This window comes from Coregonus lavaretus, assembly GCF_964263955.1.
Source record: "Coregonus lavaretus genome assembly, contig: HAP1_SCAFFOLD_47, whole genome shotgun sequence".
In the NCBI taxonomy this organism is placed as follows: Eukaryota; Metazoa; Chordata; class Actinopteri; order Salmoniformes; family Salmonidae; genus Coregonus; species Coregonus lavaretus.
In genome coordinates this window covers 2,073,875-2,088,761 of record NW_028161510.1, presented here as the reverse complement: position 1 = coordinate 2,088,761, position 14,887 = coordinate 2,073,875, and the positions used below count along the sequence as shown (strand labels likewise).

The 14,887-nt window shown below is 44.0% G+C and overlaps 1 protein-coding gene across 1 annotated transcript; it reads left to right on the top strand.

Moving 5' to 3' along the window:
• Positions 1-432: 432 nt before the first annotated feature.
• On the top strand, positions 433-11,328 carry LOC311120514 (uncharacterized protein; the record flags this gene model as incomplete). The annotated part of the gene is made up of 2 exons (XM_084195099.1): positions 433-730; positions 7,929-11,328. 2 exons carry the CDS (start codon positions 433-435, stop codon positions 10,541-10,543), a joined length of 2,913 nt encoding a protein of 970 aa, XP_084051225.1. The 3' UTR covers positions 10,544-11,328.
• Between the last annotated feature and the right edge of the window lie 3,559 nt (positions 11,329-14,887).

Here is a 14,887-nt window from a genome sequence, read left to right as displayed (position 1 = left end):
TTTCGAACTTTAATGAGTCGTTTAACTAACGCATGTTTCAGCCAATCTCTTGAGTCTTTTACAGCTCATGTTGTTATCCTAGCTTGCAAGCTAGCTAACATCAACGTTACACTAGCCATTGTCATGGGTTGGAAAGTGACGGCCGCTAAATAGGTAGGTAGCTTTCTAGCTAGCTAACACTTTGTTTTGTCCAGAATGTAGTATTTAGCTATTGTTGGTGGCTACGAAAAATTACGAAAATGTATGCACTCATAAATCGCTCTGGATAAGAGCGTCTGCTAAATGACTGAAATGTAAATGGCTATGTTTACTACCACGTCAGTGTACACACGTTTGCATTGTATCCCTTTCCAAATTTGGTATAACCTCTTTCTGTTTGTGAAAGTCACCTTTATACCGCCTCTGGTTCTACTGACTCACCTCTAGCCCACCATGTCTGAACCGAGTTCTGGCTGTGGCGTTCCCGTCCAGAGAAGCTCACAGCCTGGTCCAGAGACTGTGTCAGTGAAGCTGGAGGACTGCTGTCAGACACTGGAACTCAGTGTGATTGTCAAAAAGGAGGAGGACAAGGGAGAAGTTAAAGAAGAAAAGGAGAAGAGAGAAATCAAAGAAGAAGAAGAGGGGGAGAAGAGAGAGGTCCAAGTAGAAGAGGGGGAGAAGAGAGAGGTCCAAGTAGAAGAGGGGGAGAAGAGAGAGGTCCAAGTAGAAGAGGAGATAAATGCTGATCCAGGTAAGTTGTAATGGAGAGACGTCAATGTCAAAACAATCAAGTTGACCTAAAATCAAACATTCCCCAAGTAATTCCATACATTGAATCTAGTTAGGTGGAGTTTGCCTTGTCTCCCTGCAGTCTAGAACTGGAACGCTGCTAAAAGGGTCACATGACTCATGAAGTGTATGTGCACTGCTAGCTCTGCTCCTTTGTCAGTCAAAGAGCGATTGAGAAATCTGTCAATTGCAGACAAATTATTTGTTTTCTTGAAAGCGTACGGAAGAATGAGCTATTTTAATAAAAGTGCTATCGGTTTTGAGTCAGAGGAAATGTGAACTTTTCCACCTAAAACAATTGTGATTATTTTATATAATTTTATGTGGGTGACTGCAACAGCAGCAGAACTAGGTAATTGCACATGTGCGCTCTCGTGGGGGAATCCTTTTACGTAAGAACTGCACGTAAGGCCCTTATTCACTATCACAGATGCGTTAAAAAACTGTATAGACCGTAGTTATTCGAAGCAAACAACTACCTACAAACATGTCTGACAATGAAATACTCGCGAGTGACGAAGAAAACCACTGGAGGGACACCAATGTTTATAATCTGTAATACATTTTTTATGGCCATGGGGCTAAATATAAATACCGCTTGCCGTGCGGTAGCAGAGAGAACAGTCTATGACTAGGGTGGCTGGACACTTCAGCAATTTTTAGGGCCTTCCTCTGACACCGCTTGGTATAGAGGTCCTGGATGGCAGGAAGCTTGGCCCCGGTGATGTACTGGGCCGTACGCACTACCCTCTGTAGTGCATTGCAGTCGGAGGCCGAGCAGTTGCCATACCAGGCAGTGATGCAACCAGTCAGGATGCTCTCGATGGTGCAGCTGTAGAACCTTTTGAGGATCTGAGGACCCATGCATGGCAGCAACACATGACAACACAGCATGGTAGCAACACAACATGGCAGCAGCACAAAACATGGTAGCAGCACAAAACATGGTGCAAACATTATTGGGCACAGACAACAGCACAAAGGTCAAGAAGGTAGAGACAACAATACATCACGCGAAGCAGCCACAACTGTCAGTAAGAGTGTCCATGATTGAGTCTTTGGATGAAGAGATGGAGATAAAACTGTCCAGTTTGAGTGTTTCGTGCAGCTAGCTGCAGGGAACTGAAAAGAGGAGCGACCCAGGGATGTGTGTGCTTTGGGGACCTTTAACAGAATGTGACTGACCTAAGACGGTTTTATAAATAAGCATAGCATCAACCAGTGGGTCTTGCGACGGGTATACAGAGGTGACCAGTTTACAGAGGAGTATAGAGTGCAGTGATGTGTCCTATGAGGAGCATTGGTGGCAAATCTGATGGCCGAATGGTAAAGAACATCTAGCCGCTCGAGAGCACCCTTACCTGCCGATCTATAAATTACGTCTCCATAATCTAGCATGGGTAGGATGGTCATCTGAATCAGGGTTAGTTTGGCAGCTGGGGTGAAAGAGGAGCGATTACGATAGAGGAAACCAAGTCTAGATTTAACCTTAGCCTGCAGCTTTGATATGTGCTGAGAGAAGGACCGTCTAGCCATACTCCCAAGTACTTGTATGAGGTGACTACCTCAAGCTCTAAACCCTCAGAGGTAGTAATCACACCGGACATTCTTCTTACCAACCCACATTACCTTTGTTTTGGAGGTATTCAGAACAAGGTTAAGGGCAGAGAAAGCTTGTTGGACACTAAGAAAGCTTTGTGTCGGATGCAGTGGATTGAGACGCAGCCCATGAAAAAAAAAAAAAAAAAACACTATCTCTATCTTAAAGAGATGGATTTTGATGGGGAATTTTTGTATTATGCAAAGAACATTTTCACAGGGACACGGACATCGACTCTAGGGGGTTAAAGAGTATATGCATTGATTTTAATCTGACTCAAGTGATCCTAAATGTGAAAAACCCTGTTAACTCCTCATTGATTTATACAATTCTTACTAATAACATCCATAAATATATGTCTAGTGGAGTATTTGCATATGATCTCAGTGGTCATTGTCCCATTGTATGTATTAGAGATACCAAACGGCAAAATACTAATCCTCGTTTAATTAAAGAAGATGCATTTTAAAACGTTTTCTCAAGGGATTTTTTTCATGACATGTTCTTACTCTGATTTAGCCACTGACCACGTTAACATTCACACCCATATCCCGTTTATTATTCGTGATACTCAAGTATTCTGTTTTTTGAGTTGACGCATATAAACATCATATCCCGTTTACAATAACCTGAAAAAGCTTCCATCCCTGTTATGAGAAACCCAGATAAAATGCCTGGCATACGCTGATCTAAGACGGGATACTGTGGCATGTAAACATCTTATTCTGTTTACTGTAGTTATGTTCTGCGCAGGCTGTTTCACATATCATGGGTGTTGTGTGATGCTGTTTTCATCTGATTTTCAAACAAATCACTTCAAAAAAAAGTAGGTTACCTTCGCAGTTAGATCCACCATAATAATTCCCTAATAATTTAGCCTATCATAATTAATTTACTATAATTTACTACTGGCTACTTTCACCCCTAATTTAGACACGTTTCTGCTTATAATTTCCGACATTTGGTAGGCCATATTATAATTTCCGACATTTGGTAGGCCATATTATAATTTCCGACATTTGGTAGGCCATATTATAATTTCCGACATTTGGTAGGCCATATTATAATTTCTGACATTTGGTAGGCCATATTATAATTTCTGACATTTGGTAGGCCATATTATAATTTCCGACATTTGGTAGGCCATATTATAATTTCTGACATTTGGTAGGCCATATTATAATTTCTGACATTTGGTAGGCCATATTATAATTTCCGATATTTGGTAGGCCATATTATAATTTCCGATATTTGGTAGGCCATATTATAATTTCTGACATTTGGTAGGCCATATTATAATTTCCGATATTTGGTAGGCCATATTATAATTTCCGATATTTGGTAGGCCATATTATAATTTCCGATATTTGGTAGGCCATATTATAATTTCCGATATTTGGTAGGCCATATTATAATTTCTGATATTTGGTAGGCCATATTATAATTTCCGATATTTGGTAGGCCATATTATAATTTCCGATATTTGGTAGGCCATATTATAATTTCTGACATTTGGTAGGCCATATTATAATTTCCGATATTTGGTAGGCCATGTTATAATTTCTGACATTTGGTAGGCCATTTGTTTGTCAACTATAGTTAGATACATGCAGCTTCTCTTCTGTCATAACTTGTTGCCCCAGAAGACTAAATAAACTAGTGCTCAGCAGCATAATGTCTTACATTGATAGAATGAATGCATTAGTAATCTAGTCAACACCGGTAAAGTTGTCTGTTTTGTTTAGGGACCGGGGAGGAAACGCAATAACTCCAAAACAGAGGAAAGATTGGTCCTGTGCAAAATGTCCAAAATGTCATCCGTTTCACCAGTTTTAAGGAAATGATAAGCTGAGAAAACAATGAAACACTTCAGTTACTATTCCATTTAAACCATATACTTAAATGAGAATATTCTGTTTAATCAAGGTTAAGTGGTAATATTAGCCATAGTGAGGAAAACAGACTCTGTAGCGGACTGCCAATCTTTCAGACAACTGAGAAACAGATTTACTATCTCGATTTAAGAAAGTTAAATCAAGCTACTTTTTAAGCTCTGACTCTGCTGGTGATCCTTGTAAATGTTGGAAAACAGTAAATGCACTGAAGCCTACAAATTCCTCTTCTTCCCTGCCTATGCAAGTTCTGTCTGACTGACATCATAACAGGAGAATAAGGAGGATAAGGGATGCTTTTAATCATCATTTTATCTCGGCAGGCTTTTTATTTGAGAGAAACGGTGGTTTAATCGACCCTGGTCAGTCAATCGACTGCTCTTCCCTCTGCCAGCCTATAGCTGACTCGATGGTTAACCTGTCAATGTAAAAATTTGTTTTAGTCATTTAGCAGACGCTCTTATCCAGAGCCAGTATGAAAATGAGTGCATGCATTTTCATACTGGCCCCCCGTGGGAAACGAACCCACAACCCTGGCGTTGCAAACGCCATGCTCTACCAACTGAGCTACAGGGGACTATTTCTAGTGAATCTTTGTTTTTATTTCAACAATTTACTCCCTGTGATGTGCTAGATGCTCACTGGGGCTGATATGCTTCATCCATTTTTGCTGCAGTTCTCTAACCCCCTGATTGCTGAATCATTAACCCATATTTTTAACCTGACGATTATATCTGGTACCTAAGGTTTGGAAAGCGGCCCATGTACTCCCCCTTCACCAAGGTGATGACCCTTATGACCTAAATAATTTCTAGCCTAGCTAAAATATTAGAATCCTTGATTAATTTCTTATCTTTGAAATCTATTCTAAATGTACAGTACCAGTCAAAAGTTTGGACACAACTACTCATTCCTGGGTTTTTCTTTATTTTTACTATTTTCTATATTGTAGAATAATAGTGAAGACATCAAAACTATGAAATAACACATATGGAATCATGTAGTAACCAAAAAGTGTTAAACAAATCCAAATATATTTTATATTTGAGATTCTTCAAAGTAGCCACCCTTTGCCTTGATAACAGCTTTGCACACTGTTGGCATTCTCTCAACCAGCTTCATGAGGTAGTCACCTGGAATGCATTTCAATTAACAGGTGTGCCTTGTAAAAAGTTAATTTGTGGAATTTATTTCCTTCTTAATGCGTTTGAGCCAATCAGTTGTGTTGTGACAAGGTAGGGGGGTATACAGAATATAGCCATATTTGGTAAAAGACGAAGTCCATATTATGGCAAGAACAGCTCAAATAAGTAAAGAGAAACGACAGTCCATCATTACTTTAAGACATGAAGGTCAGTCAATCTGGAAAATGTCAAGAAATTTGAAAAGTTTGTTCAAGTGCAGTCGCAAAAACCATCAAGCGCTATGATGAAACTGGCTCTCATGAGGACCGCCACAGGAAAGGAAGACCCAGAGTTACCAGCCTCAGAAATTGCCCAAATAAATGCTTCACAGAGTTCAAGTAACAGACACATCTCAACATCAACTGTTCAGAGGAGACTGTGTGAATCAGGCCTTCATGGTCGAATTGCTGCAAAGAAACCACTACTAAAGGACACCATAAGAAGAAGAGACTTGCTTGGGCCAAGAAACACGAGCAATGGACATTAGACCGGTGGAAATCTGTCCATTAGTCTGATGAGTCCAAATGTGAGATTTTTGGTTCCAACCGCTGTGTCTTTGTGAGACGCAGAGTAGGTGAACAGATGATCTCCGCATGTGTGGTTCCCACTGTGAAGCATGGAGAAGGAGGTGTGATGGTGTGGGGGTGCTTTGCTGGTGACACTGTCTGTGATTTACTTAAGGCACACTTAACCAGCATGGCTACCACAGCATTCTGCAGCGATACGCCATCCCATCTGGTTTGCGCTTAGTGGGACTATAATTTGTTTTTCAACAGGACAATGACCCAAAACACCTCCAGGCTGTGTAAGGGCTATTTGACCAAGAAGGAGAGTGATGGAGTGCTGCATCAGATTACCTGGCCTCCACAATCACCCGACCTCAACCCAATTGAGATGGTTTGGGATGAGTTGGACCGCAGAGTGAAGGAAAAGCAGCCAACAAGTGCTCAGCATATGTGGGAACTCCTTCAATACTGTTGGAAAAGCATTCCTCATGAAGCTGGTTGAGAGAATGCCAAGACTGTGCAAAGCTGTCATCAAGCCAAAAGGTGGCTCACTTTGAAGAATCTAAAATATAAAATATATTTTGTTTTGTTTATCACTTTTTTTGGTTACTACATGATTCCATATGTGTTATTTAATAGTTTTGATGTCTTCACTATTATTCTACAATGTAGAAAATAGCAAAAATAAAGAAAAACCCTTGAATGTGTAGGTGTGTCCAGACTTTTGACTGGTACTGTACATCATTCGGGTTTAAGACTTTTAGCATTACCTCTGCTGCATCCCTAGTTATAAATGATGTGGTTAACTGTATGGATAAAAGGCAACATTGTGCTGCCCTCTAAAATGTGCCGTTTTGCCACAACACAATGCCACAGGAATGTCCACCAGAGCTGTTGCCAGATAATTGAATGTTGTTTTAGAAAATTTGGCAGTACGTCCATCCGGCCTCACAATCGCAGACCACGTGTATGGCGTTGTGTGGGAGAGCGGTTTGCTGATGTCAACGTTGTGAACGGAGTGCCCCATGGTGGCAGTGGGGTTATGGTACGGGCAGGCATAAGCTACGGACAACAAACACAATGGCATTTTATCGACTGCAATTTGAATGCACATAGATACCGTGACGAGATCCTGAGGCCCATTGTTGAGCCATTCATCTGCCGCCATCACCTCCATGTTTCAGCACGATAATAAAGGGCCTCATGTCGCAAGGATCTGTACACAATTCCTTGAAGCTGAAAATGTCCCAGTTCTTCCATGGCCTGCATACTCATTGAGCATGTTTGGGATGTTCTGGATCGACGTGTATGACAGCGTGTAATGGTTGGAAACCACACGTTTGACTCAGTTCCATTTATTCCATTCCAGCCATTACAATGAGCCCGTCCTCCTATAGCTCCTCCCACCAGCCTCCACTGGTCACAGAGTTTGCCCCACGAGAGCGCACATGCACAGTTGTTACCGATCTCCGCTGTTGTTGCAGTCGGACACATAAAATAATCGCAATCGTTTTAGGTGGGAAAGTACACATTCCCTGACTCAAAACCGATAGCAATTTTGATAAAAATAGCTGATTTTGGCTGTACGCTTTCAATAAATAAAATAATCTGTCCACAATTCGCAGATTACACAATTGCTCTTTGACTGACAACAGAGCAGAGTTAGCAGTACAGAAAGACACGTCACGGGTCACTTGACCCTTTTAGCAGCTTTCCAGTTCTAGACTGCAGGGAGAGAGAGGGGGAGAAGGCAAACTCCACCTAACTAGTTTCAATGTATGGAATCACTTGGGAAATTGGGGATTTTAGGTCAACTTCCACTTTAACCTCATACATTCTGATAGGTGCTGTAATTTAATTGGGGAGATGCCTTTGTGTTAATTGGTGTTTTATCACACCTGAAATCTAAATAATCAATGTATTTTTATTTTTTTACTTTTCTGATTCTAATCCCAAATCTGTTCATATATTCCCACAGGCGAGAGCTCCAACTCCGGCTCACTCAGCGAGCCCAGTTCCACATCACCAGGAAACCAAGAACAACACAGAGAGAGGAACTCAAGACGGAAACATCACCATTGCATGGACTGCTTCACTAGTTTCTATGAGCCAGAGGAGTTGAGAAGGCACACTTGTAAGGCGTGCAGCCATGGTGTGACTTGTCCTCCCAAACGGAAAAAGACTTCCAGCTCCTTCTCACCAATCCTCCCACCAATCCTCCCACCAATCCTCCCACAATTAGCTTTCATCATCGTGTCAGCTAATGGGGATCCTAGTAAACATAAAGATACATGTGATGAGAGCTTGAACCAGGCCAGAAACCCAACAGCAATCAGTAACCATGTGGACTTTCTCCTTGCTAACCGTTACACTTTGTCGCAGAAGGAGAAACTCCAGATAAAGCGTCTCGGTCCCCACCAGCCACCCGATGTAGAAATAACAGCACTTCCCAAACACCGGAGAAAGGGAAAGGACACGAACCGTGCGTTCAACCCCTCGTGGTTCGATAAGAAACCGTGGCTGACGTCCAGCGTCTCCAAAAAAGCGCTTTACTGCTTCCCTTGCCTTTTATTCGGCAAGGAGGGCGCTTGGTCAACGGTGGGTTTCAAGGACCTGAAGCACCTCTCCGAAAGGATTTTCAAACACGAGAGTTGTAGTGCTCATCTGGAAAGCAGCATGAAACTGGGACTTCTAGGGAAGACTAACACCGCTGGTCAGCTGGTCAGCGTAAACCCAAGCTCCATGGAGATACACAACAGGCAGACAGAGGACAACAGGTACGTGCTGGGTAGAATGATCAAATGCTACACACTGTGTGGGAGACACATGGCTGCGACGTGGCGGAGCGGCCGGGTTGAGTCGGACTCCCTGAACACATCCATGTTTAAGTGCATCTTTGAGACGATGTGCGAGGGAGACTCGAGGCTCCAGAGGCATTACGACGCTCACGGCTTCTTTAAGCACCCAAGAGGTTATGTACAAAACACACTGTTTAACTGTATGCACGATGTGTACAGAGAGGCGATTGCCAAGGAGGTGTGGGCTTCTAGCTTCGTAGCGGTGCAGGTGGACGGCACGCCGTGGACAGGGGAGGTCTCCTCCAGGTTGACCTTACCCCTAGGTACAGATCTAGGATCAGCGTCCCCTCCCCCAATCCCGACCTTAACCATTAGTGGGGAAAATGCCAAACTGGCCGAAGATCAGCGTCTAGGGGCAACAAACTACTCCTGTACGCCACGACGGGTCTCTGTCGTGCTACGGTACATGCTTCCAGACAATACCGTCACCGAGAGGTTTTGGGAGTTTGTGGACCTGAAGGATAGAACGGCCGCCGGTCTCACCGACGCAGTCAAGGACTCGCTGGAGCCACTGAAACTGGAGCACAAGCTGATTGCTCAGACGTACGACGGGGTCGCGGCGGCAGCAGTGGACGGGGCTGACGTGCGCGACTTGGAAACTCACCTGAAACACACCTATCCCAATGCTAACTTTGTGCACTGCTACGCTCACCCGCTCCGTGTCACACTCCAGCAGATCTGCTCGGCGACAGCGACCCAACTCAAAGTGTTTTTTGCGGATTTGTCTTCGTTCGAGACCTTCTTCAAGGATTGCCCTAAGAGAGCTATGGCCGCAGGGTGGAATTGTGAGCGGGAAACGGTCAGTGTGGTTTGGGAGAATCGCGTTGCTCTTCAGAAGTGTGTGGAGGATATTAGAACACAGCCGGTGTGGGACCAGGACTCTATCAGAGAGGCTTACGGCCTGTCAGCCAAACTCAGGGACACCACGTTCCTACGACTGCTGGAATTATTCTATCTGGTCATGCAAGAGGTGGATGTTCTCACTGTCAACATACACAAAAGGGACATTGTCGCGGCGGACATCGAACAGGCAGTCGATCGTTTCAAGAAGTACGTTCAAGACCAACAGGGGAGAGCTGAGGCCCTGGCCACAGCACACGTAGTAGGCCCCGCCTCTGACAACGACAAGAGAGAGACAAAGACGACTGCAGCGGTCATGAGGAAGGCATGTGACATCGTCATCACACATGTGCGTCACAGGTTTTCTCAAAGTAGTGACCATTTAATCGCAGCCAAACTGGTGAATCCCACGCTCTTCTCTAAGTTCGTCGGTTTAGATTGTTTCCCGTGCTCAGCCCTACAGTGTGCTGCCAAGCTATGGCCGGTGGGTAACACTGGGAAGCTGAAAAGTGAATTGACCTCCCTGTACCGACACACGGAGCTCCACAGTGGTACAACAGCGCTGTCTTTATTGAAAACAATCAGCGAGCACAACCTCCAGGATGTTTTGTCAGAGACGGTCTCTCTTCTCAAAATCGTCATCACCACTCCCATGCAGACCTCCGAGTCTGATAGAAGGTTCCCCACTCTGAAAAGAATCCAGGCGTTGCCGTGTTCTCGGAACGCCTCAGGATCCGCGGTCGCTTGGCAACAGAACAACGGCAGACTGAATGCACTGTCCGTGCTCTCTGTTGAGAAGGACTTCATTCAAGGACTTGGGTCAGACTTTCACGACAAGGTCGTCGATAGGTTTGTCCAAAATGAAACCTGCCCTGGAGCCTTCCTGTTTAAATGAGCAGTACTGCATCTGAGAAGGCTGGGGCTGTGTCCCAAATGTAAAACCGTAGCATATTCTATATAGGCCTTGAGCTGAATACTTGGGCTGAGTGTCCCAAATGGCACCCTATTCCCTCTGTAGGGCACTACTTTAGACCTTGAGCCCTATGGAGTATTCTATTGAATACAAAGTAAGTCCATAGACTCAGTATGAAAGAATTCAGTTATAAATATTTATAAAGTTAACACAATACAGTTATAAAGTCCATAGAATCAGTATGACAGAATTCAGGAGTGAATATTTTTTATACATAATTCAACTCCGTAGAAGGGCTGGTTTGTATTGTCATTAGAGGTCTTCACGGGTCCAAAAAGTTGGACCCCGTACCCGAGGACAACGAGTCTGGGTCTAGACCGCTCCGAGTGACCAAACAATAATGTTTATCAGCCAAGTTGCTCTTCTGGGTAACTAATAGGTCTTTATGGATTTTTGTTCAGTGTATGTTGGCTAGGCCTTCTATAAATCAATCGTTTCACCTTATTAGCGTAAAATAAATATGCTATAGGCTATGCAGAGCCGTGGTCGGGTCCATTCTGGTCTATCAGCTGTAGTTACATAGACCTGAGATCCAATGACAATCAAATAGGACACACAACCTATATTGGGTCCACCCGGACAGTGAAGACCGCTAACTGACATCCAAAGTTAACAATATGAGTGTATTGTTATGTCATGATCTGCTTGTAAACTGTGAAAATATTGTCAACTATCCTTCAACAGAATTGTAAATACAAACATTTCAAACTGTGTAACGCCTTTTCATTGAAAGTGTATTATGTTGGTAGATTGTCTTTATCGATGACAAGTCAGTATAGTAGCATGGTGATAAATGATAAGGATAACAGATGTTATACACTGCACTGTTGGAATAATATAACATCACACTGCAGATAGAAATAGACTGTAATGACAGCTGTCTTGTGTTGGTTGAAAAATCTACACTGAACAAAAGTATAAACGCAACATGTAAAGTTTGGTCCCATGTTTCATGAGCTGAAATAAAAGATCCCAGAAATGTTCCAATACGCACAAAAAGCTTATTTCTCTAAAATGTTGTGCACAAATTTGTTTACATCCCTGTTAGTGAGCATTTCTCCTTTGCCAAGATAATCCATCCACCTGACAGGTGTGTCATATCAATAAGCTGATGTGGTCCTCTGTAGCTCAATTGGTAGTGCATGGCGCTTGTAACACCAGGGTAGTGGGTTCGATCCCCGGGACCACACATACGTAAAAATGTATGCACACATGACTAAGTCGCTTTGGATAAAAGCGTCTGCTAAATGGCATATTATATTATATTATATTAAACAGCATGATCATTACACAGGTGCAGCTTGTGCTGGGGACAATAAAAGGCCAGTCTAAAATGTGTCATTTTGTCACACAACACAATGCCACAGATGTCTAAAATGTTGAGGGATCGTGCAATTGGCATGCTGACAGCAGGAATGTCCACCAGAGCTGTTGCCAGAGAATTAAATGTTAATTTCTCTACCAATGTCATTTTTGAGAATTTGGCAGTATGTCCAACCGGCCTCATAACCGCAGACCACGTGTATGGCATTGGGTGGGCGAGCGGTTTGCTGATGTCAACGTTGTGAACAGAGTGCCCCATGGTGACGGTGGGGTTATAGTATGGGCAGGCATAAGCTACAGACAACGATCACAATTGCATTTTATCGATGGCAATTTGAATGCTCAGAGATACCGTGATGAGATCCTGAGGCCCATTTATTTTAAGGTATCTGTGACCAACAGATGCATATCTGTATTCCCAGTCATGTGAAATCCATCGATTAGGGCCTAATGAGTATATTTTAATTGACTGATTTCCTCATAAGAACTGTAACTCAGTAAAATCGTTGAAGTTGTTGCATGTTGCGTTTATATTTTTGTTCAGTATATTTGCATTTGTTTTGCCTGACTTCTTTCCGGTGAGCGGTGGTAGCAGAGCGATCTGACTCTGAGCTCGGAGAGAAGTGAAGGAGAGGCTGAAAGCTGTGGCTAGCGATCAATCGTTGATAAACAAACAATCAAACTTTACTCGGTGTGGCGGCGGTTCGGCCAGTATGGAGCATAGTGGTACAAATAAAGGAGGGAGTAGGAAAGAGAAGCCAGTATGGAGCATAGTGGTACAAATAAAGGAGGGAGTAGGAAAGAGAAGCCAGTATGGAGCATAGTGGTACAAATAAAGGAGGGAGCAAGAAAGAGAAGCCAGTATGGAGCATAGTGGTACAAATAAAGGAGGGAGCAAGAAAGAGAAGCCAGTATGGAGCATAGTGGTACAAATAAAGGAGGGAGTAGGAAAAAGAGAGCGGGAGAGAGAGGGAGGGGGGGTTTGAAGGGGAGAGAGAGAGAGGGGGGAGGGGTTTGAAGGGGAGAGAGAGAGAGAGAGAGAGAGAGAGAGAGAGAGAGAGAGAGAGAGAGAGAGAGAGAGAGAGAGAGAGGGAGGATGGGTTTGAAGGGGAGAGAGGGAGGAGGGGACTGATGAGGCACTGGATAAGGTATTGATGTTGTACAACAGAGTGTGGGCAGTAGTGGTACCAATCCGGAAGCCAGGGAAGGACCCAACGAGGCCAACAAGCTATCAGCCAACAGCTTTAATATCACATGTATGTAAGATTATGGAACGTATGATTACGGAGAGGGTAACTTACTTCCTGTAGAGCAGGGGGCTAGTATCGCCACATCAGAGTGGATTCAGGAAGGGTAGGAGAACTATGGATCCAGTGCTCTGCTTAGAAGCAGAGGTCAGGAATGCTCAGGTGAACAAGGAGACCGTTGTAGCTGTCTTTTTTGATGTGGAGAAGGTGTATGATATGATGTGGAAGGAGGGGTTGTTAATCAAGCTTGATATTATGGGGGTAGGAGGAAGAACGTACAACTGAATAAAGGATTTCCTGTTTGGAAGGTCTATCCAGGTGAGGGTGGACAATGGTACACCACAGGGGAGTGTGATTAGTCCTCTGTTGTTCTCAATCATTATCAATGATGTTACTCTCAGGTACAGCCGGATATTGGGAGGTCGTTATTTGCAGATGATGGGGCCTTCTGGAAGAGGGGAAGAAATGTGCCATACATAGTCAGGAAGGTACAGGAAGCAATTGATGAGGTAGAGCAGTAGGCATTCATGTGGGGATTCAGGTTCTCTGTAGAGAAAACTCAGACAGTGTTCTTTACCAGGAGGAAGGTGGGAGATGAGGTATGGTTGAGGTTATACGGGAAAAACTTGGAGAGGGTGGGGGCCTTCAGGTTCCTTGGGGTATACTTTGACACTAGACTGACCTGGGCAGAACACATTGAGAGAGTGGTGGGAAAGTGTAAGATGGGGCTAAATGTAATGTGCTGTCTGACGGGGAAGGAGTGGGGGGCTGGGCGTTCCTCATTGAGGACCATGAATGTTGCATTGATCCGATCTGTAATAGACCATGGCAGTATAGCGTATGGTTCGGCAGCCCTCATTGGAAAAGCTAGATGTCATACAGGGGCAAGGACTGTAGTGGGGGGGGACGTCCCCAGTGGCTGCACTACAGGTGGAGATGGGCGATATGCCATTGCAGATTAGGAGACGGCAGCTGTCAATGAATTATTGGGTCAACCTACAGGGACATGGGGTGTCTCATCCTGCGAAAGGGATTTTGCAGGCATGCTGGGAACATGAGCGAAGACAGAATGCGAGCTTTGGGTGGGTGGGTAATACCCAGGCGAAGGTGATGGGACTGTATGGAAGGGAGTTTAGTCCAACGGTAGTTATTCCTGTAAATCCACCATGGCTACTCCCGCCTCCAGTAGTTGATCTAGAAGTGTTGGAGAGACTCCAGAAAGATAGGGAGGGTGTTGATCCAGCTGATTTCTTTAAGAGACATCTGGAAACTGTGTATCAGGATTTTGTGGTCATTTACACAGATGGTTCAAAAGATCCAAGGACAGGACGTACTGGGTCAGCATTTGTAGTGCAGGAATGTGGGGTGGAAGTCAGGAAACTTATTACAGATCATCTGGCTGTATATACGGCGGAGCTGATGGCCGTACTGTTGGCCTTGCAGTGGGTGGAGGAAGTCAAACAAGACAGAGTAGTTATTTGCTCTGATTCATGTGCAGTGTTAATGAGTCTCCAGTCCTTTAGCTCACGTAGCAGACAAGACCTGCTTTAGGAGGTGCTACAAACCCATGGCATGATTAAACAGATTGCTATTCAGATAAGATTTACTTGGGTCCCAGCCCATGTGGGGGTGGAGGGGAATGAGGCAGTAGATGTACTGGCTAAACAAGCACTTAGTAGTGGGGATGTTGACGTTG